Raw genomic sequence first — 18,331 nt, 5'->3', positions numbered from 1 at the left:
ATTTTGGTGGGCGGTTGACCAGCACGGGTAAGTGACGTACTTTCAGTCAATTTTCTACTCTCGCGGAAAGCTCACGCGCCAACAGCAATAGACAACACGATATCGCCTCTTTCCTCGAGAACATCCGAGCATATTCATACGCAGTATAAATACTTTCTACAGCTGATAGATTGAAAGAGTAGGACTACAAGGTCAACTGAGGTGTCAGTGTTACGCGTACGTTGAAAGGAATCGTTTTGAGTAGTAGAGAAAGTGATAATTCCCTGCGAGAATGGCACAACTTATAAAAAGCATAAGGGGCACGATAGTTTTGGGGCAAAAGTTGACAAGCCCAACTGTGACTATTGCGACGGCGGGTCAGCGACGCTTCAGGAGCACACAAAGCGAGTAAGTAATTAACTAATACATATGTAGAAGTACAAAAGCATAAGCGTACTTACTATGCGCATATACATTATATATGATTGTGATTATTCAATTGATATATGTATGTATGAATGTTTTGATGTGTCTTTTAAAGTGACTATGATTTGGTTGTTGTTGGCGGTGGTATCGTAGGTGTCGCGTCAGCGCGTGAAATATTGTTACGACATCCGCATTTACGTGTTGGTCTACTAGAGAAAGAACATAAATTAGCCGTGCATCAGAGTGGACATAACTCTGGCGTTATACATGCTGGTATTTACTACAAACCAGGATCACTGAAAGCCAAATTATGCGTGGAGGGTATGCATTTGGCGTACGACTTCTTGAACGAGAAGAAAATTCCATACAAAAAAGTGGGCAAACTGATTGTGGCCACAAGTGAAGATGAAGTAGAACGTTTGATGGACTTGTATGAACGTGGTCAAAAGAATTTATGTCCCGATCTGAAATTAATTGACGGCAAAGAAATAAAAGAGTTTGAACCATATTGTGAAGGCGTTAAAGCTATACACAGTCCGCATACTGGCATTGTCGACTGGGGTCTAGTCACCGAATACTATGCGCAAGACTTCAAACAAGCTGGCGGTGATGTGCACCTCAATTTCCAAGTATATATAAGCTAATTTGTATAAATAGCACAGGTAAATAAATTTACTATTATTTCACAGGTGTCGAAATTCTTGGAAACCACCGATGGCGATGCTAGCAAATACCCGGTAACAATACGTGGCGCACGCGGTTACCAACAAGTGCGTACACGTTACGTGCTAACCTGTGGCGGCCTACAATCCGACAAGTTAGCCGAAATGACAGGCTGTCCACGCGATCCACGCATTATACCCTTCCGTGGTGAATACCTGCTGCTCTCGAAGGAGAAACAACATATGGTGCGTGGCAATATTTATCCTGTACCCGATCCTAATCTGCCATTCCTGGGCGTGCACTTCACACCACGCATGGACGGCTCGGTTTGGCTGGGACCGAATGCTGTGTTGGCCTTCAAGCGTGAAGGTTATACGTAAGTGCTTTTAAGCGATAAAAAATTAAATTGCGGTTATGCAGTCATTTTCGTATGAATACGGTAAGCACTCTTTGTTTTATATTTGTTTTCCTTTTCGATTTATTTTTAGTTATGGTGACATAAACTTGCTGGAATTATTTGATGCTGTGCGTCATCCTGGTTTCATGAAAATGGCTAGCAGACATTTGAAATTCGGTTTAAGCGAAATGATGAAATCAATCTTCATCAGATTACAAACTAAAGAATTGCAAAAGTACATACCACAAATTAATGAATTTGACATAAGCAATGGTCCAGCTGGTGTACGTGCTCAGGCCATGGACAGCTATGGCAGCTTGGTGGATGATTTCGTATTCGATAAGGGAGAGGGAGAAAGTCCGTTGGCCAAACAGGTGCTGCATTGCCGTAATGCACCGTCACCGGGTGCGACCAGCAGTTTGGCTATTGCCAAAATGATTGCCGATAAGCTTGAAAAGGAATTCGATATAAAATCCTAAGACAATGGTGTTGCCGAAGAAATTGCTTGCAACAGCGTGTGCTAGAGTAAATTAAAATTTCTAGTTGAATGTGTTCCTTATTTGTACTTGTCAGCATGGTGAAATATTTTTAAGCATTTTTTGCACTTATCGTAACGGTGCCTTAAATGTCTGTCCATATACATGATTTGTGTATAATAGTAACTAGTAAATTGCAGCGCATTTAAAAGGTTTATGTTTGCCATGAAGAATATATTTTCGTTTGCTAAAAGCGAACGGAAAGACGAATACAATAAATTAATATCTAATAACAACATAACAAGCTAAGAGAAAAAATACTAGTTTAATTCCAAAATATATCTTTTTGCATTACCACTTTTTGTTTCGGGCTCATTTATGCCAAATATGCGTATCTCCTTTTGCATTTGAGCTGCTGGGAACAAAAACTTCTTACACTTTGCGGCCAATGTTCTCAAACCGTTTGCCGCGTGTTGACGCATTTTCACATCTATGGTTTCATCGGCTTCGATTACTTTGAGCACGCGATAAATTGGCAGCAGCATCTCCTCGAAGCCCAACAAATTGTCGATGCCCTCCAAAAGTTCGCTTAGCACCAAAGTAGCAGCACGTTTGGCAGGCAGATATTTGCCTGTGCTGAGCTCACAATCGATGAGGTTGAGCAGCTGTAACGAGAAAACATTTATCAAATATTGTAGGCAACGAAATGTCTCTTTACCCACCTCTTGAAAAAAGTGTTGCACTTGGTAGCAAAGTGTACGTGCCAGCTGGGCAAGATTAGAAAATGAAGACATCCGGAACTCATTCAGGGGACTGCGCGCGCCATGCATAAAACAATTCAACAATGTATCTTTGTATTTATAACAAAGTGGACCTGCAAGAGAAAGTCATGTATTTCATATTATATTAGCATTTTGTCAAACTCACCCAACTCCTGTGCAACCTTTAGCATAGCTTCTCCCACTACCAAACGATAATCGATTGTCGCCTGTTCGTTGAGATATTCATCGGCTAAGGTTTCCAACACTTCGATTTCCATAACATGCACTAAACCCACAAACAAGCGTACACAATTTAGAAACGTGTATGATTCTCGATTTTTAAGCGTGCTCAGCGCCAAAGCAATTAGCAAGTGTGTATTGGCGAGCGTTACACTATCGCGTTGCCGCAACAACTCGAGCAACATTTGTATGCCGTAGACCTGCAAGTGTGACTCCGTAGATTCGACAAGTGCACGCGCTGTGTTAAAGGCACTCGATTGCTGTGCAGCACTTGCCTTAAATTCACCATTCAATAGTGGGAGTAGGCATTTAACGCGTGATTTAATTAGCTGATTAGGCGTTTGGATTTGTAGTTTTTGTAGCGCAGGTATTAAATCGCGATATGCTTCCGGAATTTGGCTTTGTTCGAGTAACTCTTGTGTTAATGTCAAAAGAATGAGTAAAGTTTGATCCATAGATTCGGTTTGTTGACCATTACCACTGGACATATGTGTGCTCAAACGTTTTTGCAGGACAGTGCGTAAAAAGCGTAGAAAATCGGTGATATTTTCAAAGATTTGCGATTTAAGTGGCTGATGTGAGATCAACGTATTTAGAGAGAGTAAAATCTCCACTTTAACCGGGTATTTGGAATTTAAGAAAGTAATTAATTCATCTTCGGTTTGCAACAACTCAATTTGTGCTTCGTGCTGACTAATCGCAACGTCATCCAAAATATTAGACATTTCATGCAAAAGAATCATAAATACTCTGTAGGTGAGTATGTTGTGATTGCTGGTCATTAAAAGCTCTGGCACTGCCAAAGAGGCACTGAAATCTTGTTTCGTTTCGACGCCGGCAATTTTTACTGTAAGTTGCGTTTGTTCGACATTGGGATAGATGATAACGCGCGGATGCAGCTGCTGCCAATTATCATCGAACCTTTGCTTATACAACTTTACAACAATTCGTTGCAGTTCATCCAGCGTACAATTGTGTAGGCAGCGCGTTACAATACTTGCTAATTGCTTCTTTTGTAAAAATCCATCGGGCATGTGATGGTACATTTGCAGCAATAGTGGTAGATAAGGAATCAATAGTTCAGTAGGTAAACATTCTACTGCTGAACTGCAGAAGAGCTGATATGTTAAGGCAATAAGCAGGGATAGCTCTTTATGTTCCAACACTATTAGACCGCTTAGCACGTCCGCTGGTTGACTTAATTTAGAAAAATTGTTTGCAATGATATCTCTTATCTGCAACTTGTTTAGCTCATTTAAATCATAAAGTCGGCGCAGTGATAACAGTCCGGCGCCCATACAGTCTATCATCGCACTTTCGTTTAGTAAACAAGTATTAAGAAATTGGAATATTTGTCTTATCAAAGTGTTTTGTGCGGGTTGCGTGTGCCCACGAAAAGCGACAATGTTGGCGATAATCTCGAAAACTTGCTTATCGCTTAGCATCGCTCTATTCGTGCTGGTGCCACTTGCGTTTGTAGACTGCGCTGTATGCAGGGTAGCAACTAATGTTGTAAATCCATCTTTAGAAAGTAATTTCTGTAATAGTTCGTGATGTAATTGTTTCTGCAAGTCAGCTGGTGCACGTCGTAAGCCCTTCAGTAGCATAATGTTTCTTAAAAATTCTACCTTACTTACATACAGCCAGATATAATTTAATTTATTTTGTAATGCCTTTAAAGTTTCATCCTGTAGAGAGAATTCCTGCGTCGCACTTGCTAAACGGATACTGAATATAGCCGCAATATAATCACGCAAAACTATCTCCATCGCGTTGGCCATATGAAGTTGCCTAATTTTTAATAAATGCTCAAATATTTCTATAGACAATAACAATAATGGGTAATTACAATGAGCATCGTGTGCCACGCGTTCATTTGTAAAGACGCTTATTTCGTAGAACGTGACATGCAACTGTCTATGTAGCGCATATTTGGCCAAATCTTGCACTGCTTCAATGCAGAGGCTGATATGACGAGTCGATATAAGATCTTCTTTAGCCTCACTATTAAAATTAACATTATTTACAATTTCCAACAATATACGCTGCATATAAACAGCATATATTAGCTCTTTATCATCTTCGGCAATACTGATAGAATGTAAATGCAGTTCAGATTCCAACCATGAAGTGTTAAATGTACTCACAGTTTTCTCAATTAAAGCAGTTGTATTTTCCGGCATAAACTTTTGCAATATTGTTATGTTTTGTTCCACACGTTGCTCATCTTTGGAGACTTGGATCTTTTTCGATTTATCATCACAGCCTAAATAATATTACTTTAATTATACTCTATATTTTTTTTAAATAACAATGGTTTAATTACCTTCATCTTCAGTAAATTTCAAACTTTCTAAAACTAGCAAATATTTTGCAACATTAACACTTTCCATGTTGTTATTTACTTTCACCGCAAATAAAACACAAGTCACTTCTAACACGAGTATTTTGTTTACTATTGGGCTTAGGGTTGCCAAGTCGCAAAAGTACAACCCAATTGGCCATATGATGATAATTTCGAATTGCCCTTAATTAAATAAATAAAATTTAGATTTTTCATTAGTAGATGCATATTAAAACATTTTCGCCAAAATTAAATATCTAAATATCTAATTTTTTTCTTGATTTTGTAAATTAATTTTAGTTTTAATTTCAGGTTAATAAATTGCAAATTTGGAGGAATTTCACAGTAACCAAATTAGAGTGCAAAAAGAATAAGACGATAAATCTTGTATTCATTTCGATGTAAATATTTGTTTCTTTTTAACAAAAATATATGATAGTTTAAAGTTTATTTTTCAATGCATATGCAATATAAATTTTATGATATGATATTGATATCAAGACGACAATGTCATAATTTTACGCGAACTAATGTAAAATGTTATGATGAAATGTTTATGAATTTTCTGAAATATATCTACAAACATACGAAAAACTACTTTAGTTGAAATATTTTTGTGAAAGAGAAATATTGAAAAAAACTTCGCATAAATACTAGATTTGTAAAATTAATACTATGCGTTCGTATATGCGAAATAAAAACAAAAAATACCACCAAAGTTAACAAAATCATTTTTTATTAATTCTATTTTGTTTTGCTTCTTATTTTTCTTGTTTGATATGATAACATAGAGTTGCCTGACTAAAAATTTTTGTGAATTAAAATTGATTTCATTTTCACATTCTTTATACAACCCTGCAAAATAGTAAGAAACACGATCAAAGCAAACTGGGAGATTGACAGACGGATTAGAACTGTCAATGTCAACTAGCAAATTTTGTGATTTGTTCGCGATTGCTGGCAGGTGAAAATATTCGATTATTGCGATTTTCTTTTGAAACATTGCCAGAGAAGTCTTAACAATTTGAAACATTAAGCATCAAATTCGGTTAGGAAGTGCATATTGCTTTGTAGGGTTAATAAACAAATCATAAAGAAATTAAACAAAAAATATTATAATAGTTGCAAAAAGTAGAAGGGAAAATCGAAGTAAAACGCAAAAAAAGCAAACTTTCTTTTCTGCCATTAAAATTGGCGAAAGCAAAGCAGCTGTTGAATTAAACAGTGACTTTGAAAAAGTGTCAATAATATAGTGAAACCAAAGTAAAAATATTTCAGTGCATTCTATATATACTAGATCCGTCAGGCTGTCGCCGGAAAGAAGCGGTGCATTCACAACTTGTGGGCGTTTCGTCATCATAGTCAGTTAACGCTGCCACCACCGTCGCCGTAACGCATGACTCGTTACCCACTTCGGGTGGATGCGCAATTCATTTTGCAATAGCAAGACAACCCATTATCAACGTGTAATTTTTTACTATATCTGCTGTGCAGCATCCGCAAAGTTTCCATATTTGTGGTTGACAGTTCCACCACCTTAGTGTGGTCAACCAATTGTCATCAACATGAAGAAAATCTTTTCAAAATTCGATAAAAATGAAAAATTGGATAACTCGCACAATCACTCCACATCGAAGGAGACCAACAGTTTTGTTGGTAAAGTATTTACAGTGGGACGTGTAAGTGTGACCGTGGAAGATGTGCTCGCTGAAGGTGAGTTGGCAATTGATTTTATTTTTTGTACTTATATTATTTCAAAAATAATTCAATAAAGTTAAGTGGTGAAACTTGTGTAATTTGTATCTTTTGTGTTGGTAAGAAAACAGGTGATGTTGGCCTGCATTGTATGGAATGTGTACATTAGGGTCATTTGCCTACTCTTTGTTACGTGCACACAATGAGTTCACTTATGTATGTTCTTATCTGTGACATTTCCACTTGAGTAAACCCACGGTGTTGATTGGTTAGAGAAGCATTTGAATTATGGAGATTAAGTGAAATTATAAAGATACATAAATGGCATACCGACCAAAAGTGGAACAGTAGAGGATGATAAGATAATGTTGATATCTTTGGTTTGAGATTGCGTGAAATAGTTGTAGCATAATGTTGTGACGATAGTCTCACAATCGTAGTTTAAAATTGTAACTAGAGAATATAAATATACTCGTACAATATAAATTTATGTATGTTTGTATGTTTCAACTATTTAAATAAAATAAAATTTAACAGCTTTTACTACAATTACTTTTTAAATTTGTGGTAAACCCATTTCCCTACACTTCCTTTAATTTTACCTTCAAATACTCTGCTGACCTAGACATATTTCTGTCATAATTGTTAGTGTAATGAAAATACAACATTGACACAGTCACTAGCTTTCCTATGAATAAATGCGATAAAGTTCAAAAATTACTCAAGGAATATGCAAATCATACAAACTTTGTATGTATGTGTACTACATATATAAACTCAATCAGTGTAAATGCAATATTCTCATATACCGCAGTTAACTGCATAACGAATTGCGGTACCCCTGCCGACGACGTGTTATACAATATGCACGCCATGAGGTTTTTATAAGATATAAAGCACAAAAGGAGTTATGCGGATAATTTTAAATTCAGTCAAGACAAGCAAAGCCCAAAATTAGGAAACGTTGTATGCGTTTTCATATACTTATGTATATTTACTTTCTTGCTACTACTTCGTCATGAAATAGAATCTATGTTACTGAAACCAAAATCAATCACGATGGCATTTGTAAATTTAACTATTAAGAAAGTCGGAATATACATATATTTTTAAATACTCGTACATTTCAGTACCTATCTATCAGTTAGTGTGAGTATGTTTATGGGAACACAGAAAAAATCTTAATATGTTCCATAAATAATTTCTTATCTCATATGCTATCTGAAGCACGTTCGACAATGTTTATGCACATTATATATTTTATAAGAAATATTCTACTATGCTTGGTATCATCAATTATAACTGTTTGTAGTAATCACGTAGTGATTCAAAAAACAAAAAACGGCCGATTCTTTTGCATAAAACCAACCATGATATGCATATATGTATGTATAGTCAAATTCAGTGTCACATAAAACACTCTTAACCTTTAATAAGTAAATTAATATAAAATTTTAATAAATTGCTAATGTTTATATATGTATGTATGTATGTACATATATTATCTATCTATGTAGTTATCTACGTATATTTATATGCAACAAAATTAAAGTTTGTTTGAAAATTTAATCTTCATTGGTTTGTAAATGATAACCCAGCTTGTGTATTTCATATTAAAATCGTTCGTCATAAGAACATCTATTTATAAAAAATTGGATTAGTTTTCTAACTAAGCATTAAATATGATTCACTAACGTCTTGAATACCATGTCACGTAGATTTATTTGAAAAGTACTGTTGGATTGGCAGTTACAACAAGAATCAACAAAGCTCTCATAATTGTCGTTCTGAGGATTAAAAGACCATATATGTATGTATGTATATATGTACATATGTACATATATAACATTTTAAACTGAAGGCAATTTTGGATAACCCCATATGTAAGTTCAAAATATTTTGAGAACTTTTTTCTGATTCCTGTCGGCTATAATCTAGCTATCTTACAACCAAAAATTGGCTTTCAATCTCATAGTTGGTCCAAAATCTCGTCTCGTTTATTTTCATATATAAAGAATACAATACAAAAGGCGGTGCTGTGATTCATTGCTGGCACAATTACTCCGAAATGCAAAAATAATAACATACATATGCATTAATTGAGCTAATACAACATTTTGTATGACAAAATTTATTTGTACTGGACTAAAAAGAAACACAGAGTATATACAGCTAATTGACGGTCTAACGATTGTCTCTCAGTCGAAGCGCAGCGGCAAAGCTACAAAGTTTGTGTTTCTTCGACATTTTTTTTATTCCACTAAACTTATTGAGGCAACTTGCTCAGTTCTCTTTTTTGCACTCATTTTTCGCAATGCTCATACCCATTTTTTATACGTACGTATGCAAGTTTATTCGAATCCAGTACATTTATTTATGCATATACAGTTGGTTTTCAGTATTTTTTGCATTTTTATTTGGTATTTCGTGTGCTTTCAATTGCAGCAATTGCTTGCGAGCAAGTGTATGCAAATTAGAATTCTCTCCGAATTTTCTTAACTGCTTAGCTAACCTTCGACATTTATAAACCTGCCTACATTTTCCTAGAACACATTTGCTTTCCTTGCAAAAGCTCTCGCTTCTTTAATAATGTAAAAAAAAAATTAACTTTATTTATTTATTTTAAAGCAGCATAAAATTAATATTGAGAAGCCCTGTTGAGTTGAAAATTCTTGACAGCATATACATGTGAGACGGTGCTTGTTTCGTAGAGACGACTGTCATCGGTATGCGTATAACGAAGCAGTTCCCACTTCTCTACTTTTGAATTGCTTCACTGAATTTTTGCAGTACGAACTCTTATTTCTTTCCAACTCGGATTTACTATATTCAACACACCCCTTATTATTTAGACAGTGAACTTTTAATAAAAAATAGTATATTAAGTTTGTCATGAAGTTTGTTATGCCCAAAAGAAAACGCCGGAGAACCTACGAAGTAAGTATATACGATATACGTGATCAGCGTTACGAGTCGATTTAGTCGTGTTCGCCGGTCTGTCTGTATATACGTTAACTAGCCCCCCTCAGATTTTCAGATATCGATCTGAAATTTTGCAGACAACCTTTTCTCCCCAAGAAGTTACTCATTTGTCGGAATCCGATATCGGACCATTATAGCTTATAGCTGTCATAGAAATTGATCGCTCAAAATCAAGTCCTTGAATGGAAAGCTTTTTATTTGACAAAATATCTTAATTTCTCACAGATTATTGCCCAAGGCAACGATACAATTTCCGAATATTTAAATCAAAATCAACTTTTTATATCATTTTATGCTATAAGAAATGAACTGGTGAAGAGTATTAAAGCTTCGTTCCCACGACAGTCGAGTCCACGTAACCGGAACGGACCCGGATTTTTATCTGACCAAGGCCTGTCAACTCAGCGGAATTCGGCCTCTATAACAACCAAAACAACAACATTATAGCTTCGGTGCAATCGAAGTCAACGTTTTTTTTCTTTTTTCCTTTTCATCCTGACAAAAGGAGTCGAAAAATTATGATCTAAGAGTCATGCGATCAATCGTTTTAGAAAGTGTATCAAGGCTTAGAATATTACATAAAATTAGATGTAAAATTGCTTATATCTAATAAAAACATCTACTTTCACAATTTCAGTACAATAGTTTCAAACATCTGTTTGCATGCATACATATGTATGTATGTATATACATATATGATTTAATCCGCTCCCTATATAGTCATATACAGTGTAGGGTATACTAAAAAAAATTATAAAAATTCAATTTCCGTGTGTTTTAGTTTACTTACAAACAAATGCACATACATACATATATACATATGTACATACTGATGTAATAAGCTTGCTTTAAGGCGAACTGTCGATTCAATTCTGACTATTACCTCAATTATGTGCACATTGAAGTTAAATATTTGTGTACAAACATACATATGTATGTACATACATACATACATTTTGGCCGTTAAACGTTGATTGCCCCACACTGCGTAAACGTTTTGACCTTGGAATAACGTTCGCTTAGCGTTACATATTAGTACCTACATGGTTACAAATAAATATAAACACCGCATTAAAGCTACAGTAACGGAGAAATGCAACTACTACAAATATCCAAACCCATATTTTGATATACATACGTATGTACATACATATATGTATATATTTATATATACAGATCTAGAATCTGAAATCTCCCCTTTAAATACTTAAAATGTATTAAAAATATATACACGTGCACGCCATATACATACATACATACATACATACATGCACACACCAGTTAGCAAGTCACCAAAGCAAGTGATACAATTCGTATTTGGCGCTTTTGTGTTTACTACGCTGTTGTTACTTATCACTTGTGCTTGTTGTTGCTGGCGCGGTTGCTACTTTGCATATCAACTTTATCATCAGCTGTGGCGACCCCCTTATACCCACTGGCGAACACTTGTTTGTTGTGTATTCACTTTTGTTGTTGCTGGTTTTGCGATATTCTGTGGCGAATTGCTAGGTATTTTTTATATTTTGTCGTTGTAAAAACCGCATCCCCCGCAATGCTCATTAGATTTCGAAAAACCAATGAGTACTAAACAAAAAAATTTGATAAGCAAATTTCGTCCCATAGTTTTTATGCTCGCCCTTGTCTCCTAATAGCTACACTAGTCTAATACATCATTGTTGTTTTTCATATTCTAATAGAGCTGTTTTGCATTTCGCGCAATTTTTGTTTGTTTGTAGGCATCGCTGAGGCGTCTGTCGTTAAAAATGCTAATGACGCGCCACACCTGGGAAATTTATAATACAAATCAACAGCTTTGCCTTTATTCCATAGAGTTCTTATCTCGCGCTGAAATGTTGTAAGCCAGCTCTTATTATTTTTTTCTCTCTCTCTCATGTAATGTTTACATTGTTGTTTTGATTCATGAATAATTTGGAGAGATTAAGATGCCGATTAGTTATCAGTCATATCCTCCTAATATCGTAATATAACAATCCGACTTTCTCTATAATCCTGTTCTCCAAGAAGTTCCCTCGTTCCTATTAAGGAATTTGGAAGACGATAGATTATGGAATAAAAATGTACGAGAACGAAAATAGATTGATATCTATAACGCCTGTATTTTAGAATGCGATTATCTTGAAAATTGAAAAAAACTATATATAGAAATTATATAGCGTTATTGCAACTGGAAGGTATAAATTGCAGAAAAAAAATCTCTTTTGAAGGAAAGAAAGTGCTATGTGGTCAAGATAATGGACCGCCGTAATCTCCGGATCTGGCCCAATAAACTTTTTCCTGTTCTCAGGTCTTAAAAGTATGCTCACTGAACAGAAATTTAGCTAATATGCAGAGAAGTAGGGGCATATTTTGAAGTAAAGGAAAAATCGTAATAAAAAAAACTTTATTGCAAAGTTAGAAGATTCCTATATAATATCCCTATATACAATTTATCGCATTAGAAGGAAACTATATTGAATGATAGAGTTTAAATTTACCAATAATATTATTTTCTTTAATCCACACAAACTTTATGGCCAAAAATATTTTCTAAAAATAGGTATTGTAATTATTTATTTTTAATTCGAATGAATGAATCAAAATAGGCGTACATATGTACACTCATATTTTTCAATGAAATTTTAAAACGGAAAGTCCGCTAATCTCCTACCTTCTCACTAACCGCAAATTAATATTTCACTAGAATTAAATGAGGTATATCGTGTTTTTAGAGACAGAGTCAACTAAACTAAATATACAGCGTGTAACAATAGGCATGACGGGATTTTGACAGCTCGCGCGAAAACAACGTTAAAAACCAAAATTCATCGAAGAAACATATTCTCAGATGAGGCCTATTTCTGGCTTAATGGGTTCGTCAACAAACAAAATTATCGTTATGAGTCAGAAATTCGTGTGGTTTAGGAAACGCATTTGCGGTTTGTGGTATGGTGTCAGCATCGAGCATTATTTCTTTCGAAAGGAGGTGGAAAATGTCGTTACCATCAATAGCAAGAGTTATAACACGATGTTGACCGACTTTTGATAAAATCGCCCCATGCGGTCTCTATTTCCAACAAGACGGTGGATCGCCTCATATTTCACGTCTAAACATGTACACATTGCAAAGTTTGGCGACTCGTTAATTTCGGGTAATGGCTGAGCTAAATGACCGTCAAAATCAGTATGCTAAATCAATGATTTACGTCAATCAACCAGCAAGGTTCGAGCTCGAGGGTAACTATAGCCGAAATTCCAGTCGAACCGGAGCCGACATTTTGTTCAAATCATAAAATTATATGCATAACAAAAAAAAGCAGAACCCATTTGGGCCAAATTTGTGTGTTTTATTTCATTTTAACAAGACGTCATTCTTGTTGGACAGACAGAAAATTGTATACATGTACTTAAATATAATTTTTTATAACCTCTTCAAAATAAGCTCTTTTAAAGCCAATGCCAATGCTTAATCCAATTTTCCATACACCTGTTATAAACCTCGGCTAGGAAAGACCATCCTTGCCTTCAGTGGTTCATTTTTATAGCTTCAATGAACTCATGGTGTGTTCCCTGAAGCGGACCTTTAAGTTTCGTAAATAGGAAAAAGCCACAGGGTGCAATGAAAACTCGTTGTTTAAATTGGTCAAAATCTTTTCGCATTGCCGAGAGATCGTTGAAGACATGCCTCGTTCTGGACGACCGTCGACCTCTTCAACTGATGAAAATATTAAAAAGTGAAGGATATGGTAATTGAAAATCGTCAGGCAAGTGTTAGAGAGATGGCATGAGATCTAGACACCTCTCGGGAGTCCATTCGAATGATTTTGAATTTTTTTCAAAAAGAGTAAAGTAAACAGGTATCTTTTGACATGTTTTATCGTGCGAATTCCGATACAACATTCAGACGGTCAATAGAAGTTCCACTTGGCCGTATTAGGGCGTTTGCAGAGAACATCCGTCGAAAACGGCCAGAATTCTGTAAGAACAATTCATGGATTTGACACAATGATAATGAAGCATCGCATTTAAAACCAAAAACGCAATGAATATAATCGATCAAAATTCGTATTCACCAGATTTGGCTCCGTGTGATTATTTTTTGTTCTCCAAACTGAAATTGTCGCTCCGTAGGACCTGTTTTAAGTGGATTGAAGAGATAAAACAAAATTCGCCGAAGGAGCTGAGAGTGCTTATGAAAAGTGTTTCGGGGACTGGACAGATCGTTAGCAAAAGTGTATTACATCTAGCGAGGATTACTTTGAAGGCGACAAAATAAATATTAACGAATAATTAAATATTTTGCGTTTTATTTACAATTTCCGTGTACTTTTTTGTCACATTGTATGTGATGATATGTAGTTCATACCGTACATTTTAACAGAATTTATTCTATTCTATTTTAAGTAAAGTTCTTAACGAAATTCATACACATGACTTACTTTCTTAATACATCTGTCCTTCCTCGCTTAAAAAAATCGTCTTTAATACTTTAATATGCCGAATTGGCTTCTCCACACTCAAATTTCTTACTCAATGCATCTATTTGGATTCTCAAAAGCATTTTTCCTCCTCTTTAAGTCTATAAATCCTCTCCTTCCCAACCATTTTAAATGTTCCCACTCACGAAGTGCTTTTGTGTGTGTGTGTGTAGGAATTATTTGCCGGCTGTAGCATGCTACAAATATCGATTACTTCGCTTTTGACACAAAAACGTAAATACTTTGCCGTGTAAATAGTAACTTTATGGCACCAAGGTACATACATATGTATTTACATCTGTACCTGAATATGATGCATACATACATATATTATTAGGAATACATATGTACCAAAGTACATTTATAAAGGCGAGTGTCTCCATATAAATGTGTTTCAGTGCAGAGTATGGAATGAGTAAGACTTTGTCATTAGTACGTTTTGTTCAAAGTGGCCAAGTGGTACCATTCTTAGTCATATAGTGTGTATGTTACGTATCACAACTTGGACTAACAGTACATTTTTTAATTGAATTGCAATTTAATTGCATTACTTATGCGTATGCAGATGAAACGACAGTAGGAAGTGTTCTTGTATTTTAAGTACGAGAATTGTACGTTCAGCATCACAGTTTCTACGCCCTTAATATCATAACGGTTCCGTTTGTAAAGTAGTACATATAAGTGGGTTATACATAAACTAATGCATGGTAGGAGGATAACAAAAGCAAACAAGCTCTTTAAGCTTGTAGTGGTTTTCAAAAGAATGCAGAATTCGGATTTTCGGACAAATAAATACAAAATACTAGTTATGTCTGAAATTGAATATGAGAAAAAATAATTATGATATAATTGTTTCAAAAATCCGAAATCCCCGAATCTCTTTATACTGACCAGGGGATTTAAAGAGCTGAGTGGTCCGAATTTTTAGCGCATTTGAGCCTACTTAACTCAATATTACAGTCAAAAAATGTTTGTGGTATATTTGTTAAATATTATATTTGGCGAACACACACTCCTTTCATTATTCAAGGGATTTTGTTGATATTGAAAATTTTGATTGATTGAAAAAGGTGTTTAAAAAGACGACTAAACGCAAGAAGTCGGCGGTAACAATTTAGAACTGTTACAAAAAAACTGCATTGGGCTGAAATGTTCTTCCATTGTGTCTTTAGAAATGTGGCATGTTTGCCGCAACTCTCTGAAACTTTGATCGGTAATCAGAATAATAAGAACTTCGAATGTTATACCCTGAAAAGAGTGTGTAAGTTTACCACGCAGTTCGTAGCCAAAAGGAAACGTCGGAAGCCCTACAAAATATATGTATCTAAATTATATCAGCGTGACGAGCTGAGTCGATTTAGCTATGTTTGTCTGTCCTGTTATCTACCAGTATATATGTACATATGTATGTATGCGAACTAGTCCCTCAGCTTTTCAGAAATCGATCTGGAAATTTGCGCTCGTCCTTTTTTCTCCAAGAAGCTCATCTGTCGGAACCGCCGATATCGAACCACTATAGCATATAGCTATAACTGAACTATCAGTATCAAGCTGTTGTATGAAAAACTTTTTTATTCAACGAGATATCTTCACGAAATTAAGTATGAATTATTGTCCAAGGCAACGGTACAATCTCTGAAGAAAATTTTCAGATCGAATCACTATAGCATATCGTTGTCATACGAACTGACCAATCTAAATCTAGTGCTCGTATGGAAACGTTTGTATTTGTGAAGAATATTATAGCTTCAGTGCAACTGAAGTTCACGTTTTTTCCTGTCCGTATTACATTAAGAAACTTTTTGAGAAATAAGTTGTGTTAAAACAAAAACCATATGCTGTGTTCATTTCTTTCCTTATTGATCAAAGACAGTGAGCTCCACAGAATTTCATGAGCATTGATTCCTCTTAACGCCATGTCTGCTCAAGGAAACTACAGACTCAAAATAATATAATAATAAAATCTTAGAGCACTCTGTATTAGAACTAAATAGACCGAGTCTACGTTAAACTTCGAACCAACAATCAACCGAGTATTAATCATATGAATTCCGTATATATTATGGCTCTAATCGTAAGATGGCTAAATGCGAATTAATTACTTTTTCCTTTCCATTTAATATAGAAAATAATGGAATTAATAAGCTTTGTCTAGCCTGCAGATTATTAATCACTTTACTAAGCAGAAAAAGAATTTCCTGAAATGTGTCTGGAATTGCAAATAAATTCGAAGTGTTGCTTTATCACGAAACACTATAGACATTTTAGTTTTTTTTGTACACATGCATTAATTCGTGTGTATCTTTCTATAAATATGTATAGTATATTTTAGCAGAATATTTTTAATCAACCATGATTTGGCTTCCTTGCAGGTGGTTTTGCCATGGTCTTCCTCGCTAAAGCGAACACAGGCAATACAAAATATGCGCTGAAACGTATGTATGTGAATAACGAGCACGACTTGAACGTGGCCAAAAGGGAGATTCAGATCGCTGTAAGTGCACCGTTACACTCACGCTAAGCGCACAAAATTTGGAGTGCTAGCCTTCGGCTGAGCTCTACGGTGTGCAGGCCATTATCACGGCTAACATTCCACGCTTTCGTGTCGCTTAAATTATTAAATATTTCATTATATATTTTTATTCACTCATTATAACATATAACTAAGTAAATATTATATTATGGGAATAATACACATTATGAGAATCGCTCTTCAGTTAAACCGCATTATATTTTGTATGTTTTCTGCCTTTTCCGTAGAGTAATCTAAGCGGTCATAAGAATATTATAGGCTACGTAGACTCGAGTATTACGCACACCGGTAACGGTGTATGTGAAGTACTGTTGCTCATGCCCTACTGCAAGCAGCACATGCTGGCCATGATGAATGCAAGGTGAGTGCTATACAATTAATTCATAATTAATCAAATAAGTGACTGCATGCAAGCACAACACACTCATACACACACACACACACACACACACACACTATATACTTTATACACAAACATACACACATTTGCACCGGAATAATTATGTTTATTTACGTTTAAATACATTGCAGATTGCAGGTTGGCTTTAACGAACAGGAAGTTCTCACCATATTCTGTGATATTTCAGAGGCAGTGTCACGCTTGCACTATTGTCAAACCCCAATTATCCATAGGGACTTGAAAGTTGAGAATATACTGCAGAATGATGCTGGTAATTTTGTACTCTGCGATTTTGGCTCAGCCACAGGGAAAGTTTTGAATCCGCAACAACATGGTGTCACTTTGGTTGAAGAGGAAATCCAAAAGTATACAACATTATCGTATCGTGCGCCTGAAATGATCGATCTCTATTCTGGTAAAAGTATTACAACTAAAGCGGATATCTGGGCACTCGGCTGCATGCTATACAAATTGTGCTTTTTCAATTTGCCCTTCGGCGAAAGTACGTTGGCCATACAGAATGGTCAATTCTCCATACCAGACAATTCCAAATACTCAAAAGGCATGCATCAATTGATTAAATATATGCTCGAGCCCGATATGGATAAGCGGCCGAATATTTGGCAAGTGTGTGAAGTGGTGTTCCGATTGGCTGGCAAAGAGAATCCAGTACAAAATTTGCACGTAAGTTTTCTCAGCAGAAACTATTTGGAATTCTTCTATAGTTTCAACAATTTAATAACTTATTTCCTCAATGCGAAAAGGTTATACTTGGATTATAAAATATTGCAATCTAAGAACAAATAGAAATATAGTGTCAGCAATTTAATAAATTATTTGCTCAACGCGAAAAAACTATTCTAGGATTTTCAAAAAATCACAATCTTCGAAAAATTGTTCAGAATGAACCACTATAGGATATACATATGTAGCTCCCAAGCAAACTGATCGTTCAAAATC

The 18,331-nt window shown here is 35.4% G+C and overlaps 3 protein-coding genes across 7 annotated transcripts in view; 2 read left to right on the top strand and 1 right to left on the bottom strand.

Annotated features, from left to right (window-relative positions):
* Nucleotides 1-34: 34 nt before the first annotated feature.
* LOC120767246 (L-2-hydroxyglutarate dehydrogenase, mitochondrial) lies at nucleotides 35-1,967 on the top strand. The gene is made up of 4 exons (XM_040093096.1): nucleotides 35-387; nucleotides 521-1,034; nucleotides 1,095-1,444; nucleotides 1,557-1,967. Exons 1-4 carry the CDS (start codon nucleotides 272-274, stop codon nucleotides 1,942-1,944), a joined length of 1,368 nt encoding a protein of 455 aa, XP_039949030.1. The 5' UTR covers nucleotides 35-271; the 3' UTR covers nucleotides 1,945-1,967.
* A 30-nt stretch (nucleotides 1,968-1,997) lies between these two features.
* On the bottom strand, nucleotides 1,998-5,412 carry LOC120767245 (transport and Golgi organization protein 6). 4 transcript variants are annotated; one of them, XM_040093092.1, is made up of 5 exons: nucleotides 5,269-5,410; nucleotides 2,869-5,208; nucleotides 2,664-2,815; nucleotides 2,297-2,606; nucleotides 1,998-2,188 (listed from the first exon to the last, which is right to left on the bottom strand). In XM_040093092.1, the coding sequence occupies exons 1-5, from the start codon at nucleotides 5,333-5,335 to the stop codon at nucleotides 2,022-2,024; spliced, it is 3,036 nt and encodes a 1,011-aa protein (XP_039949026.1). In that variant the 5' UTR covers nucleotides 5,336-5,410; the 3' UTR covers nucleotides 1,998-2,021. The 4 variants fall into 4 exon arrangements, with proteins under 4 accessions (XP_039949026.1, XP_039949028.1, XP_039949029.1 ...); XM_040093094.1 differs by lacking the exon at nucleotides 5,269-5,410 and having other exon boundaries at nucleotides 2,869-5,033; nucleotides 5,090-5,182; XM_040093095.1 differs by lacking the exon at nucleotides 5,269-5,410 and having other exon boundaries at nucleotides 2,869-4,733; nucleotides 4,792-4,868.
* Nucleotides 5,413-6,225: 813 nt separating this feature from the next.
* The window catches only part of LOC120767243 (homocysteine S-methyltransferase 1-like), a 31,245-nt gene continuing 19,139 nt past the window's right edge, over nucleotides 6,226-18,331 (top strand). Inside the window, exons 1-4 of one of the 2 annotated variants that reach the window (XM_040093085.1) lie at nucleotides 6,226-6,999; nucleotides 16,811-16,932; nucleotides 17,199-17,332; nucleotides 17,503-18,055. In XM_040093085.1, the coding sequence (XP_039949019.1) occupies nucleotides 6,852-6,999; nucleotides 16,811-16,932; nucleotides 17,199-17,332; nucleotides 17,503-18,055 (957 nt within the window). In that variant the 5' untranslated portion in view covers nucleotides 6,226-6,851. The remainder of the gene's footprint in view (nucleotides 7,000-16,810; nucleotides 16,933-17,198; nucleotides 17,333-17,502; nucleotides 18,056-18,331) is intronic. The other variant, XM_040093086.1, reaches the window with a different exon arrangement.

Source organism: Bactrocera tryoni, chromosome 2 (genome assembly GCF_016617805.1).
Source record: "Bactrocera tryoni isolate S06 chromosome 2, CSIRO_BtryS06_freeze2, whole genome shotgun sequence".
Taxonomy (NCBI): domain Eukaryota; kingdom Metazoa; phylum Arthropoda; class Insecta; order Diptera; family Tephritidae; genus Bactrocera; species Bactrocera tryoni.
Note: the sequence above shows the minus strand (reverse complement) of the source record. Positions and strands in the feature narration are given on the sequence as shown.